Below are 13,316 nucleotides of genomic sequence, written 5' to 3' on the forward strand. Positions count from 1 at the left end.
CCCTAGGCCTGGATCCAGGGTGGGACCCCGGCTCCGCCGTACCGGGCGACAATACGTGCCTTGATTTTATGGTCCTCATGAAGGTGTCTTGAACCGCTCTCTGTCTGACCCGTCACCTAGAGCCTGTTTGCCATGGGAGACCATACCAGGTGCATTTAAGCCACAGACAACATAGCCTCTAGGATCATTCAAGCACTCAAACCCCTCCACCACATTAAGGTGGCGGTTCAGGGAGGAGTGTAGCAGAAAGTTTCATCATCAAACCCATGAAACATCAACAACCGGTTTGTGTTTGACCCAGTGTGAACCACTAAGAATTGATGTGTTTAAGGTTTGGTTTTTTGTATCTGTTTAACCCTTCATCTTGACTGGTAGGATTGAACCCCTTCATCTTGACTTGGAGAAGTCAGCATTTTAACTTCTAGTTTGCAATCGTCCATTATTTTAACATTTTTAGTTAACTTAATTTAAAACTGAGTAAATGAAAGCAGTTGTCTAACAGCTGGAGGTGAAATAGTGTTTTCCTGCTCTTCACTGGGGACATTCTTCTTATACACTCACTGGCCACTTTATTAGGTACACCTTGCTAGTACCGGGTTGGACCCCCTTTTGCCTTCAGAACTTCCTTAATCCTTGGTGGCAGAGATTACAAGGTAATGGAAACATTCCACAGAGAGTTTAGTCCATATGGACATGATAGCATCACACAGATGCTGCAGATTTGTCGGCTGCATCCATGATGCGAGTCTCCCGTACCACCACATCCCAAAGGTGCTCTACTGGATTGAGATCTGGTGACTGGAGACCATTTGAGTCCAGTGAACTCATTGTCATGTTCAAGAAACCAGTCTGAGATGATTCGTGCTTTATGATATGGCGCGTTATCCGGCTGGAAGTAACCATCAGAAGATGGGAACACTGTGGTCATAAAGGGATGGACATGGTCAGCAACAATACTCAGGTAGTCTGTGGCATTGACACAATGCTCAATTGGTACTAAAGGGCCCAAAGTGTGCCAAGAAAATATCCCCCACACCATTACACCAACAGCCTGAACCGTTGATACAAGGCAGGATGGATCCATGCTTTCATGTTGTTGACGCCAAATTCTGACCCTACTCATCAGACCAGGCAACGTTTTTCCAATCTTCTATTGTCCAGTTTTGGTGAGTCTGTGTGAATTGTAGCCTCAGTTTCCTGTTCTTAGCTGACAGGAGTGGTACCCGGTGTGGTCTTCTGCTGCTGTAGCCCATCCGCCTCAAGGTTCGACGTGTTGTGTGTTCAGAGATGCTCTTCTGCATACCTTGGTTGTAATGAGTGGTTATTTGAGTTACTGTTGCCTTTCTATCAGCTCCAACCAGTCTGGCCTTTCTCCTCTGACCTCTGGCATCAACAAGGCATTTGAGCCACAGAACTGGATCACTGGATATTTTCTCTTTTTTGGACCATTCTCTGTAAACCCTAGAGATGGTAGTGGGTTAAAATCCCAGTAGATCAGCAGTTTCTGAAATACTCAGACCAGCCCGTCTGGCACCAACAACCATGCCACGTTCAAAGTCACTTAAATCACCTTTCTTCCCCATTCTGATGCTCGGTTTGAACTGCAGCAGATCGTCTTGACCATGTCTACATGTCTAAATGCAATGAGTTGCTGCCATGTGATTGGCTGATTAGAAATTTGTTTTAACGAGCAGTTGGACAGGTGTACCTAATAAAGTGGCTGGTGAGTGTATGTTGTCTTGTAAGTTTTATCCAAAGTAACATTTGAACAGTGTGATTAAAATAAACTCTATTAGGTAAACTATAGTGCTGATAACGCTGATAGGTCTGTATTAACCTTTGCATCATTGACTTATTTCTCGTAACAAAGCTGTTTGTTCCCCTCCAACAGGCTCTCAGTGGTGAATCCTTTCCATAAAGAATGCCTGAGCTGCTCTCTTTTCAAACCTAACTGCAGCTACTACGATGCCGTGCTCAGTCCAGACCATCGACATGTTCTCCTCAACTGCAGAGGTAAAACCTGTTTCTGGATCTGATTCATTCAAAGCAAGAGGGTTATGGGGGAATTATACTGCCACAAATCTAGAGCACACATTTTTAAGTTGAAAGCAAGATTTGAGGTCTTTGGACTGAAAACCTCTGCTTTCTTTCAAATAAATAAGTTCTGTTCTCTTTCAAATCTTTGTTTTTGTGCTAAAATGTAATACTTCTTGCACAGAGATTTCTCCTCCTGCTTGCCTCCTTCTCTCTGCACGGACCAAACTGCTCTCTCAGATTGAAGTGGGATCATCACCTAGCCACTGTTCCAGCCAATAGAATGACAGTGTTCAACTGTGAGATCAGCTAGTTAGGGTGCGCTTGTTTTCTTCTAGTTGGTGTGCTTGTGTTGCCACAGTAGATCCATTCATCTCCTCTTCTGTTGCTGCCCCCTGCAGGAAGGGAAAAACAACTTCAGCTTTTTGCTCCATGTCAAAATTATCAGGAAGTCCTAACAACTAATCAAAGAATAACTGATTGCTTTTTCAGTTTAGTAGTTTTGACCTTTAAGTTGATGAAGTTTCCCATTAAAATGGATGTAATTTATTTATCTGGGTTGATATATTTTCCTGACATTTAGGAAGCTCAACTTGGGTTTGTCTGGGACTCACTGCAGGCATGTTAAAGCTCACGTGAAATCAGAATCTGATGCTAGGATACTTTTTTACAGTTCATGAAAATATCAAATAAAACCAGGCATTGAATTTGAACTAAAGTTCTTTGCTGTTATGCAGATATCTTTAATGTTGAAGCTCTTTCTTATCATCTCGTCATTCATCCTGATGATCAGAAATCAGAAATCAGAAAAGCTTTATTGCCAAGTACGTTTTTGGACATACAAGGAATTTGTTTTGGCGTAGTCGGTGCAATATAATACAAATTAAACAGTATAAACATATCTACAATATAATATAAATATATGTGCACAGTTTTGAGTGAGAGTAAATATAGAGCAGTATAAGATGCAAGAGCAATACAACAGTGCAGATGATCATTGTGCAAGTAAAGCAGGAGTCCAAGCTGAGCGTTAATGTAACTCATAGAGTTACAGGTTACAGGTGTCCTGTCAGCAAAAAAGGGGTGGGGGGTGTGGGTGAAAGGGAGAGTGTCAGTGTGGTTTCTGGGCTTTGTTAACCAGGCTGGTGGCAGATGGGAAAAAACTGTTCTTGTGGCGTGAGGTTTTGGTCCGGATGGACCGCAGCCTCCTGCCAGAGGGGAGAGTTTCAAAGAGTCTGTGACCAGGGTGGGAGGGATCAGCCAGAATCTTCCCTGCCCGCTTCAGGGTCCTGGAGGTGTACAGTTCCTGGAGCGACAGTAGACTGCAGCCAATCACCTTCTCAGCAGACCGAATGACACGCTGCAGCCTGTCCTTATCCTTGGCTGTAGCAGCGGCGTACCAGATGGTGATGGAGGAGGTGAGGATGGACTCAATGATGTAGAAGTGCACCATCATAGTCTTTGGCAGGTTGAATTTCTTCAGCTGCCGCAGGAAGAACATCCTCTGCTGGGCTTTCTTGATGAGAGAGCTGATGTTTGGCTCCCACTTGAGATCCTGGGAGATGATGGTTCCCAGGAAGCGGAAAGATTCCACAGTGTCAATTGTGGAGTCACAGAGGGTGATGGGGGCAGGTGGGGCTGGGTTCTGCCTGAAGTCCACAACCATCTCCACTGTCTTTAGAGCGTTGAGCTCAAGGTTGTTCTGGCTGCACCAGTCCAACAGATGGTCCACCTCCCATCTGTACGCGGACTCGTCACCATCAGAGATGAGTCCGATCAGGGTGGTGTCGTCCGCAAACTTCAGAAGCTTGACAGACTGGTGACTGGAGGTGCAGCTGTTGGTGTACAGGGAAAAGAGCAGAGGAGAGAGAACACAGCCTTGGGGGGAACCGGTGCTGATGGTCAGGGAGTCAGAGACGTGCTTCCCCAGCCTCACGCGCTGCTTCCTGTCAGACAGGAAGTCAGTTATCCACCTGCAGGTGGAGTCGGGCACACTCAGCTGGAAGAGCTTCTCCTGTAGCAGAACTGGGACGATGGTGTTGAAGGCAGAGCTGAAATCCACAAACAGGATCCTGGCGTAGATTCCTGTGGAGTCCAGGTGCCGGAGGATGAAGTGAAGGGCTAGGTTGACTGCATCATCTACAGACCTGTTGGCTCTGTAGGCAAACTGCAGGGGGTCCAGGAGGGGGTCGGTGATGTCTTTGAGGTGTGAGAGCACAAGGCGCTCAAAGGACTTCATCACCACAGAGGTCAGGGCGACGGGTCTGAAGTCATTAAGCCCTGTGGTCCTTGGCTTCTTGGGAACAGGGACGATGGTGGAGGACTTGAAGCAGGCTGGCACATGACATGTCTCCAGTGAGGTGTTAAAAATGTCTGTGAAGACTGGAGACAGCTGATCAGCGCAGTGCTTCAGGCTGGCTGGTGAGACAGAATCCGGACCAGCAGCTTTCCGGGGGTTCTGTCTCCTGAAGAGTTTGTTTACGTCCCTCTCCTGGATGGAAAGAGCCGTCCTCGGCGTGGGTAGGGGGCTGGTGGGGGGGAACTTCAGGGTGGGGGTTGGAGGTGCCAAGGCCCCTCTTGAGGTTGGAGAGATGGGGTTGGTGGATTGTGGCTGCAGCTTTTGGGGGGCGTCGTGAGGGATGGTTGCAGGACTGTCCCTTTGTCTTTCAAAGCGGCAGTAGAACTCGTTCAGGTCGTTGGCGAGGCGTCGGTCGTTGATGGAGTGGGGGGCTTTCGGCTTGTAGTTGGTGATTTGCTTGAGCCCTTTCCAGACAGACGCAGAGTCGTTGGCTGAGAACTGGTTTTGGAGCTTCTCAGAGTACAGTCGTTTGGCCTCTTTCACTGCCTTGCCAAACTTGTACTTCGCCTCTCTGTATATGTCTTTGTCCCCACTCCTGAAGGCCTCTTCCTTATCCAGTCTTAACCTTCTGAGTTTAGCTGTGAACCAGGGTTTGTCGTTGTTGTAACTCACCCTGGTGTATGATGGTACACAGCTGTCCTCACAGAAGCTGATGTAGAAAGTCACAGCCTCTGTGTACTCGTCCAGACTGTTGGTAGTAGTCCTGAACACATCCCAGTCTGTACAGCCTAAACACGCCTGGAGATTCTCCACAGCCTCACTGCTCCACTTCCTTGTCGTCCTCACAACAGGTTTGCAGAGCTTTAGTTTCTGCCTGTATGCAGGAATCAGGTGGACCATGATGTGGTCGGATTGGCCCAGTGCAGCACGTGGGACGGCATGATAAGCGTCTCTGATGGTGGTGTAACAGTGATCCAGAATGTTGTCCTCTCTGGTCGGACATTTCCACAGCTTGGTCCCAGTCAGACCTGATTCAGATGATTGCGGTTCAGCAAAAACCTGATAATCAGCTACTAGTTGAAATCTGGTGCGCTGAAGCAGGGAAACATCTAAGACACACAGGGCCTTGAGGCCCAGGGCTAAGAAACACAGCGCTAGAGAATTAATGACCAGACCATAATGACCATTTTCTCCAAGCATCACCATCAGAGTAAGAAATCATGCATTACTTTCAAAACACAAATCATTAGCATTTTACTTTGAGGAATCACAGATGAGACTCGGATGATAATAAGTGTTATATGTCCCAAAATAATAATAATAATAATGGGAGTTCCTGTAATTTCCTAACAAATGTATATAATACATGTTAAATGCTTTTTACAAGTTGTTCACCAATAAAGGACTGATTTATTAGTTCTCCAAAACTCTGACAACCCAGGGTTCAGACCAGGAAGCAGGGTCGTAGTTTAACACTCCTCTCTGCAGCTTCTGTACTGCTACCCACCCATTACTCTATCAAGACAGTGTCTCGCCCACGGCCAAAATTCAATAGGTTAAAAATAATCTAAAAGGAGAAAATCAGGAAAATCTAATAAAAATAAACACAACTCAGACTGAAAAGAAAAATAAAACAATTAAATGTGGCTTACTGAACATAAGATCTCTCTCTTCAAAGACATTGCTAGTTAGTGACCTGATTTGTGACAATCAGATTGATTTATTTTGCCTCACAGAAACCTGGCTGCAGCAAGAGGATTATGTTACAATAAATGAATCAACTCCTACTAATTATTTAAATTTTCACATTCCCCGAAATACCGGGCAAGGAGGAGGAGTAGCAACCATCTTTCAGTCGGATTTATTGATTAATCCCAGACCAATCATCAATAACTAAGTTGTTGCCAGCAGAAGCTTGGATGATTCCCCTCTCCAGAAAGGTGTCACAGGTAGGCACAGAGTCAGGCCAGGTGTAGCTTCTAGGAAGAGAATAGTGTAGTGTGAGTAGTGTGAGAATGTAGCGAAGAGGGTGAAAGTGGTCGTTATGTCCTCCAGCAGCCTACGCCTATAGCAGCATAACTACACAGATAGTTGCAGTTCAGATTATTTAGTTAAAGGCGCTTATTTACAACAATGTCGTCTCAAGGAACCCCACAAAGAGTCCCACTGATGGTCATTGTTATACTAAAAACCACAATGATTGGGATACCTCTCTCTGTCAGACTGATTATAACCATTGGAAAAGAGAAGAGGTCATACAGGTAGCAGAAATGGAGGGTGTGTTTGGACCTCAACCATAACTGAGCCGGTTTAGGCTAAACCTGACTCCACCGTACTCCAACCAACAGGGAGGGAGGAAGGCTCCCACCCTGATAACCTAAGCCACTCTAACTATAAGCTTTATCAAAAAGGAAAGTTTTAAGCCTTGAAAACTGGCTCAGAATTTATCTGTTCTTTCTTTCTAGGTGAAACGACTAAAGGAGCTACATCCATTAACATTTACTTTTCCTTCTCATAGAAAGTACCCCTGGGTCAGTGCTTCTTTGTTCTCTTTGTGTCTCTGCTCTGTTCTCTCAAACCTCCAGTCGGTCGTGGCAGATGGCCGCTCACACTGAGCCTGGTTCTGGTTCTGCTCTTCCTGTTAAAAGGGAGTTTTTCCTCTCCACTGTCGCTACATGCATGCTCAGTATGAGGGATTGCTGCAAAGTCAACACCAGTGACTGTCCACTGTCTCTACATGCTCATCCAGGAGGAGTGCCTCTTTTATAAATTCCTTCCTGTCTGACTATGGTGTCTCTGGCATCAGGTGTCATCTCCCCAAGTCCTTTTTTTAGTTCTCTAGATTCAGACATATATTTTAAATGGGGATCAAAGCTCACCTGCAGAACCACTGGGGGCCTTGCTCTGCCTAATTTTTGTTTATTTCTATCGGGCAGCCAAAATAAGCCAAAAGAAGCAGTGGAATTTGAAACAGAACCACATGTCCGTTGTGGAAATGGCCATAGAGTTTTATACTCTGGTGGTGGAATCAGGCTGGAACCCACCAGCTCTTAAAGGGCATTCAGAAAATCTCTTAGTGAGAGGCTAAGAGATTAATTAAACTGTCATAATGAACCAGACACTCGATGAACTAATCAACCAGGCCATTCGAATAGATAACCAAAGAAATTCTGAACAAAGGCAACTAAAGCCATCCACCTTTAGACCAGCAAGCTCAACACCTGATGTGATGTCATTAGACACCGCAGCTCAACCCTCTGTTTCTCCATGTCAGATGGAACCCATGCAAATATGCAGAGCTAGCATCACACCAGGGAAAAGACAAAAGCGCCTGACATCTGGGCCATGTCTTTATTGTGGCGAACTCGGCCTGGTGTGACAAAAAAGGTCCAGCCCGTCAGTAAGTCAGCGGGTACTTGCAGGTGCTGTTCACCACCCCAATTATCGTTTCCAGCTCCACTCCACCATCTGTGTACAACACCCCGTATTAGCATTAGTTGATTCTGACTCTGAACAGAACTTAATCAATCCAGAGTTAGTTCACAAATTGCAAATACCCGTCCAGGATCTTACCACTCCTGTCCGAGTTTCTGCCCTAGATGGTAGAGCCCTGGAAACCGTTCATCAACAGACTCAACCTCTATGATTTATTACTTCAGGGAACCATTATGAACTAGTTTATTTTTTTACTTTTTTCAGCAAAGATGCTCATGTCATTTTGGGACATCCGTGGCTTAAGACCCGCAACCCACATATAAACTGGGCTGAATCACAAATGGAAGCCCAGAGCCCTCCTTGCTATGGTTCCTGTCTCCGTTCTGGCGTTTCTCCTAGCTGCACCAACTCAGACAGCCCTGAGCAGCCTTTGTTGAAAAGAAATATAAAATCTTAAGTGTTTGCATTGATTACAGAGGATTAAATCAAATAACTTAATAAATAAGTATTCTGTTCCTTTGATAAGCCTCAGCATCCGAGTCAGTTCACAGAGCCACTATCTTCATAAAGCTAGATCTTCGCAACATATACCACCTAGTGCGCATTCGGGAGTGAATGGAAAACAGCCTTCAAAACTCCAATCGGTCATTTTGAATATTTGGTCATGGCCTTCGGTTTCACGAACACTCCTGCAGTATTTCATGCCTTGGTCAACGATGTCCTCAGAGACTTCATAAACATCTTTGTTTTCGTGTATCTTGACGACATCCTCATCTTCTCAACAGATTCCATAACATTGTTTTCGAAACGTTTCTCTTTCTACAGAAAAACTGCGACATTGGAGATCGAGAGCTCCTTGCCATAAAACTGGCTCTGGAAGAATGGCATCACTGGCTGGAGGGCACCACCATACTATCATGATCTGGACTGATCATAAAAACCTCTCCTATCTCCAGTCAGCTCAGGGCTTTAATTCATGTCAATCCCATTGTCATTGTTTTTCTCACTTTTTAATTTTTCCATCAGGTTCCAAAAATACCAGGCCAGATGCTCTTTCCTATTAGTTCTCCCCACAAGAAGAGTCCCCAGAACCCAACACCATCATCCCTCAGTCCTGCATCATTGGGACCCTCTCCTGGGACCTGGAAGACCACTTTCGCCAGGCCCAGCAACAGGAACCAGATTCCGGAGGAGGGCCTCCAGGATGTATCTATGTTGCATCCAACATCAGAGCACACTTAATCAATTGGGCTCACTCTTGCAAATTCTCATGTCACCCCGGTTCTAGTGGCACCATTGCCTTCACCTGACAGGATTTCTGGTGGCCCACACTAAATAAGGATGTGGTAGAGTACATGGCCTGCTCCACATGTGCTTGCAACAAAAACTCCCATAAACCTCCTGCTGGTCTGTTACAACCTCTCTCCATCCCTATTTGATCTTGGTCTCACATCCCCCTGGACTGTTTTAGAGGTTTGCCGCTGTCCAACAACAAAACAGTCATTCTTTGCACCACTGACCGTTTTTCCACAGCCTGCCATGTAATAGCTCTCACCAAACTCCCGAACACGGCTGTTCCTGCCAAACCACAACAAACTGAAACAGCCCTCCAACACTCATCCCACCAAAATAAGAAGCACCCTGACAAGAGGAGAACCCCAGCTCCCATTTATTCACCAGGACAGGAAGTTTGACTGTCTTCTAAGAACTTTCCTCTGAAGACTTACTCCAGAAAACTGGCACCCGGATTCTTCGGCCCATTCAAAATCGAATGTGCCCTCCAGCCAGACCCTGTCCACCTGCCAGTTGGTGGCCATCAACACTGCATTTCATGTCAGTCGCGCCATGGACTCCCGTCGAAGGGGTCATGGGATTAATTACCTTGTCGACTTGGATAGGGTATGGGCCAGATCGCTCCTGGGTTTCTCGCAGCGTCATTCTTGACCCAATCCTGATCTCTGAGTGCGACAGGTAGGTGCAGCCACACAGCTGAAGATCATCAGGGCTATTCAAGAGGAGCTTTTTAAGCAGCAGGAACCCTGAAAGAGCCGTGAGAGTGTTAACTCACCTGAGTGGTAATCAGACCAACAGACTAGCTCTGTCTCTCGTTTTCGTGATCTTGTTTCTTACTCACGTGTGCTCTCCCCTCTGTAGAGTACAAAGGGACCCAGACCTGGTTTCTCTCTGTCCATGTTCTGAGCCAAAGTTTTCATTTGGCTTCAGGTGAAGACACTTCACTGTGCTTTCCCAATCAAGAGTCTCCTTCAGCTTCCTGGGAACCCAAAGAAGACACTTGTCCTCAAACATTTCTAGTCCACATTTCCTCCAGCCGCCTGTACTCACCAACCTCTGTTCCTCAGTGCCCTGACCTGCAGAACCCAGATTCCCAGATGACCCTGTTCCATTTTCCATCAATAAACCAGTTTACTTGAACTCTGCCTCTGTAATTGTTGCTCGCACTGGAGTCACCCGGTTGGCCATTATGACACGATGATCATGAACCCTTTGAAAAATGGAGCCAGATAATGGTTTGATAATTCTTACATATCATCACTCCTTCCAACATCTTTCATTGAAAGCTGTGCAGCTCCATCTACCTGCTCCAGGGCTTTCTGCATGGGTGGGGAAGGGGGTGAATGTTGCAGAGAAACAGAGCTTCAAGTGAATCATTTGCAGTTGGACAATGGTTGTTATAGAAATATCAACTCAGTAATTGTGATATTGTTTTCTAGACATTGCATGTGGAATAATATGCCGATATAATTGAAGGTATTAAGTGTAAAGTCTCGCCTCTAAGCCTGTAGCTCAGGATAACCTAAGCCACTCTAACTATAAGCTTTATCAAAAAGGAAGGTTTTAAGCCTAGCCTTAAAAGTAGACAGGGTGTCTTCCTCACGGACTAAAACTGCTGTAATGATGAGTTTAACTTTTCATCCATAATTGCCAAACAGAAAGGTTGTTTAAAATAGTAGTTTTTAATTAAAACTGCAGTGGGACATATGAGCCAGGTTCATGAACAGCTTTAAAGCTTCAGGAGTTAAACTGTTCCTTAAAGGAACTGTTTCCACAACATTTGAAACTTGTGTTTTATTAGGAAAAATATAAATCTGTGATTCTGCCTCAATAATCCTGGACTGACAGCAGCTTTAAAGTCAGGATTTCTATTTAAAGACAAAAAGATTTCAGAATCTTTTTATACTGACCAAAATATTAGAAAATCAAAACATTTCATCGTAACTTAGAAACAAGTGAAGGATAAAGAGCATTAAACATCAGCTTATGAATTACATGAAAACATACACTACAAGGTGTTTTTCTCAAACATGTAATATAAAAACTCATTGATCATTTTAGACATTTAACCAAAAGGAATATTTCTAAAAGATGTATAAGTACATTTCTTGTGATTAAGAGATGCAGTAAAATCCTCATGTCTAATTGTATCTTGTCTGCAGGACCAGGAACACCTCAGACCACTCTCCACAGGGTGGAGGACATGAACAGTAAGCTCTCTTCCTCCATCTGCTTTTTATTTCACTCACTTGCATCAGGATTTTATTGGTCACATGTAGGAGGAAGCACTAAATGGTTTCTCTCTGGGTCGGCGAACTGCATCAAACCATGACGTTTCAGTTTTCTCAGCTGCTCCAAGATCTGAGGTTTACACCAGTCTGTAACCGCAGGTTCAGAGATGGATTAGATCAGGAATTAAAGGCTTGGTATGTAAGTGAGCATAGATTCGAAGCGCTCAGATCAGCCTCAGAAGAGAGGCGCTGGTTTAATAAGTGATGTTTCCCCTGTGAGGAAGAAGTCCATTTGTCCTTCAAGCTGCAGGACAGAAACATTTTAATTGGTAGTTTTCAGTCATGCAGCTTTCAGCAGACATCAGGTCCAGCACCATGAAGGGAAATGAAAGATGGATGAGAGTGGACGGATTGTCTGGGTTAGGCTCTGGGCTAAAAGCTGGTGTAACTCGGTGCAATCACTCAGTCATCACTTCGTAAGATTTCACTCTAAACTTCTGAGTTAAGACACCCACAGCTTTATGACATTGAAAATATGTAGGATTTTATGTCTAGTATTTGATACTTTATGAAATAAAACCCCTAATATTATTCATATTAATATTAATCTGCACATTTCTCTCCTGAACCTCTGCAGGATATATGACTCTGGAAAGAAATGCAGAGTTGAGGCGAGCTCTGATAAACAGGATCATACCAAGGAGGGACAGGAGAACTGTGCAAATAAACAACTCAGGTAAGAATCTCATTTAGGTCCACTGTGTGATCTGCATGATCCAACATCTGGTTCAACCATCTTTAGCTAAACCATTAGAATTTCGCTCTAGTCTTCTTTCCAGCATGGCTTCAGGTCATTGATGTTTCTGGACAGCTACTGATTCAGTGTTTTTGTAACTGTCCTGTCATGACCTTTGACCTGTTAACTAAGCCTGTACAGTCTAAGATGGAGCTCTTGGGTTTTGGTCACTTCTCTGAGCTTTAGGCTTTGAACTTGGCTGAATCTGCTGGGACGTCCACTCCTGGGAAGACTGGCTACTGTCTGAGATGTTTTCCTCTTGGGAATAATCTTCCTCTCTGTAGGTTGATGGCCCTTCAGATAGTTTGAACCTTTTAACCCTTCCCAGGTTGATGGGCAGCAGCAGTCGCTGCTCTGAGATCTTTAGTGTGGTCTTTCCACCTTGGCGCTGTGCAAACACACTGCATGCTGACATGGAGGAGCTCACACTGATGATGATCAGTTAATTTATGAACTGATCAGCATCGCCTGTTTGATACTTTACCTCTTAAATCCTGTGGAGGAAGTGAGAGTGTCCTTAGTTTTTCAAATGCATATTTTCCATAATTTATGTGTAGTAATTAATACCAGGGTGGTGAAGTTCTGTGTTTTCATTACATCCAGAACTGAAAGGGGTGTACTTTCTTTTTTCTTCATCTGATTCTGGTTTATTCTGCAGGACTTCGCCTGGAGCTGATCGTTCCCATAGACCTGGATGAAACAATGGAGCACCCACTTTTACTCCTCCTGTATGTCATTTAATTTATACACGCACCATATTATATAGAATGAAGCTGCTTTTAAAGGATTAAAACATGCTTTACACTGTTCTGGTTATTTTATCATGAATAAACTATAAATTTGCCTCCGTAATGAAAACACCTCCCTGTGTTCATTTAGTTTGTTGAGGGTTTATTTTTTGCAGAACTTTCAATAGTTCTGTTAAACTTGTTTGTCCGTAGAGACAGCGCCCCTGGTGGCCAGGCTGTGACTGACCGTTTCTCTCTCGGCTGGGAATCTGTGCTGGTCAGTTCTGACGGAGTCATTGTAGCCCGTCTGGACGGGAGGGGCAGCAGCTTCCAGGGTCAGAAGATCCTGCAAGCGGTCCACCAGAACCTGGGGACCGTTGATGTTCAGGACCAGATCACAGTGCTGCAGTAGGTTCTCAAAATACAGCCTGAAGGAGGGTGACCTAAATACTTAGGAAACATTGGCTGCAGCATATAATCATAAAAATATATGACATGGT

At 44.7% G+C, this 13,316-nt stretch overlaps 1 protein-coding gene across 1 annotated transcript in view; it reads left to right on the forward strand.

Annotated features, from left to right (window-relative positions):
- LOC124871881 (inactive dipeptidyl peptidase 10-like) overlaps positions 1–13,316 on the forward strand; it is a 168,440-nt gene that overhangs the window by 144,519 nt on the left and 10,605 nt on the right. The window contains exons 17-21 of the mRNA XM_047371498.1: positions 1,892–2,013; positions 11,224–11,271; positions 11,930–12,028; positions 12,747–12,816; positions 13,030–13,224. Coding sequence (XP_047227454.1) covers positions 1,892–2,013; positions 11,224–11,271; positions 11,930–12,028; positions 12,747–12,816; positions 13,030–13,224 — 534 coding nt within the window. The remainder of the gene's footprint in view (positions 1–1,891; positions 2,014–11,223; positions 11,272–11,929; positions 12,029–12,746; positions 12,817–13,029; positions 13,225–13,316) is intronic.

This window comes from Girardinichthys multiradiatus, chromosome 7, assembly GCF_021462225.1.
Source record: "Girardinichthys multiradiatus isolate DD_20200921_A chromosome 7, DD_fGirMul_XY1, whole genome shotgun sequence".
Taxonomy (NCBI): domain Eukaryota; kingdom Metazoa; phylum Chordata; class Actinopteri; order Cyprinodontiformes; family Goodeidae; genus Girardinichthys; species Girardinichthys multiradiatus.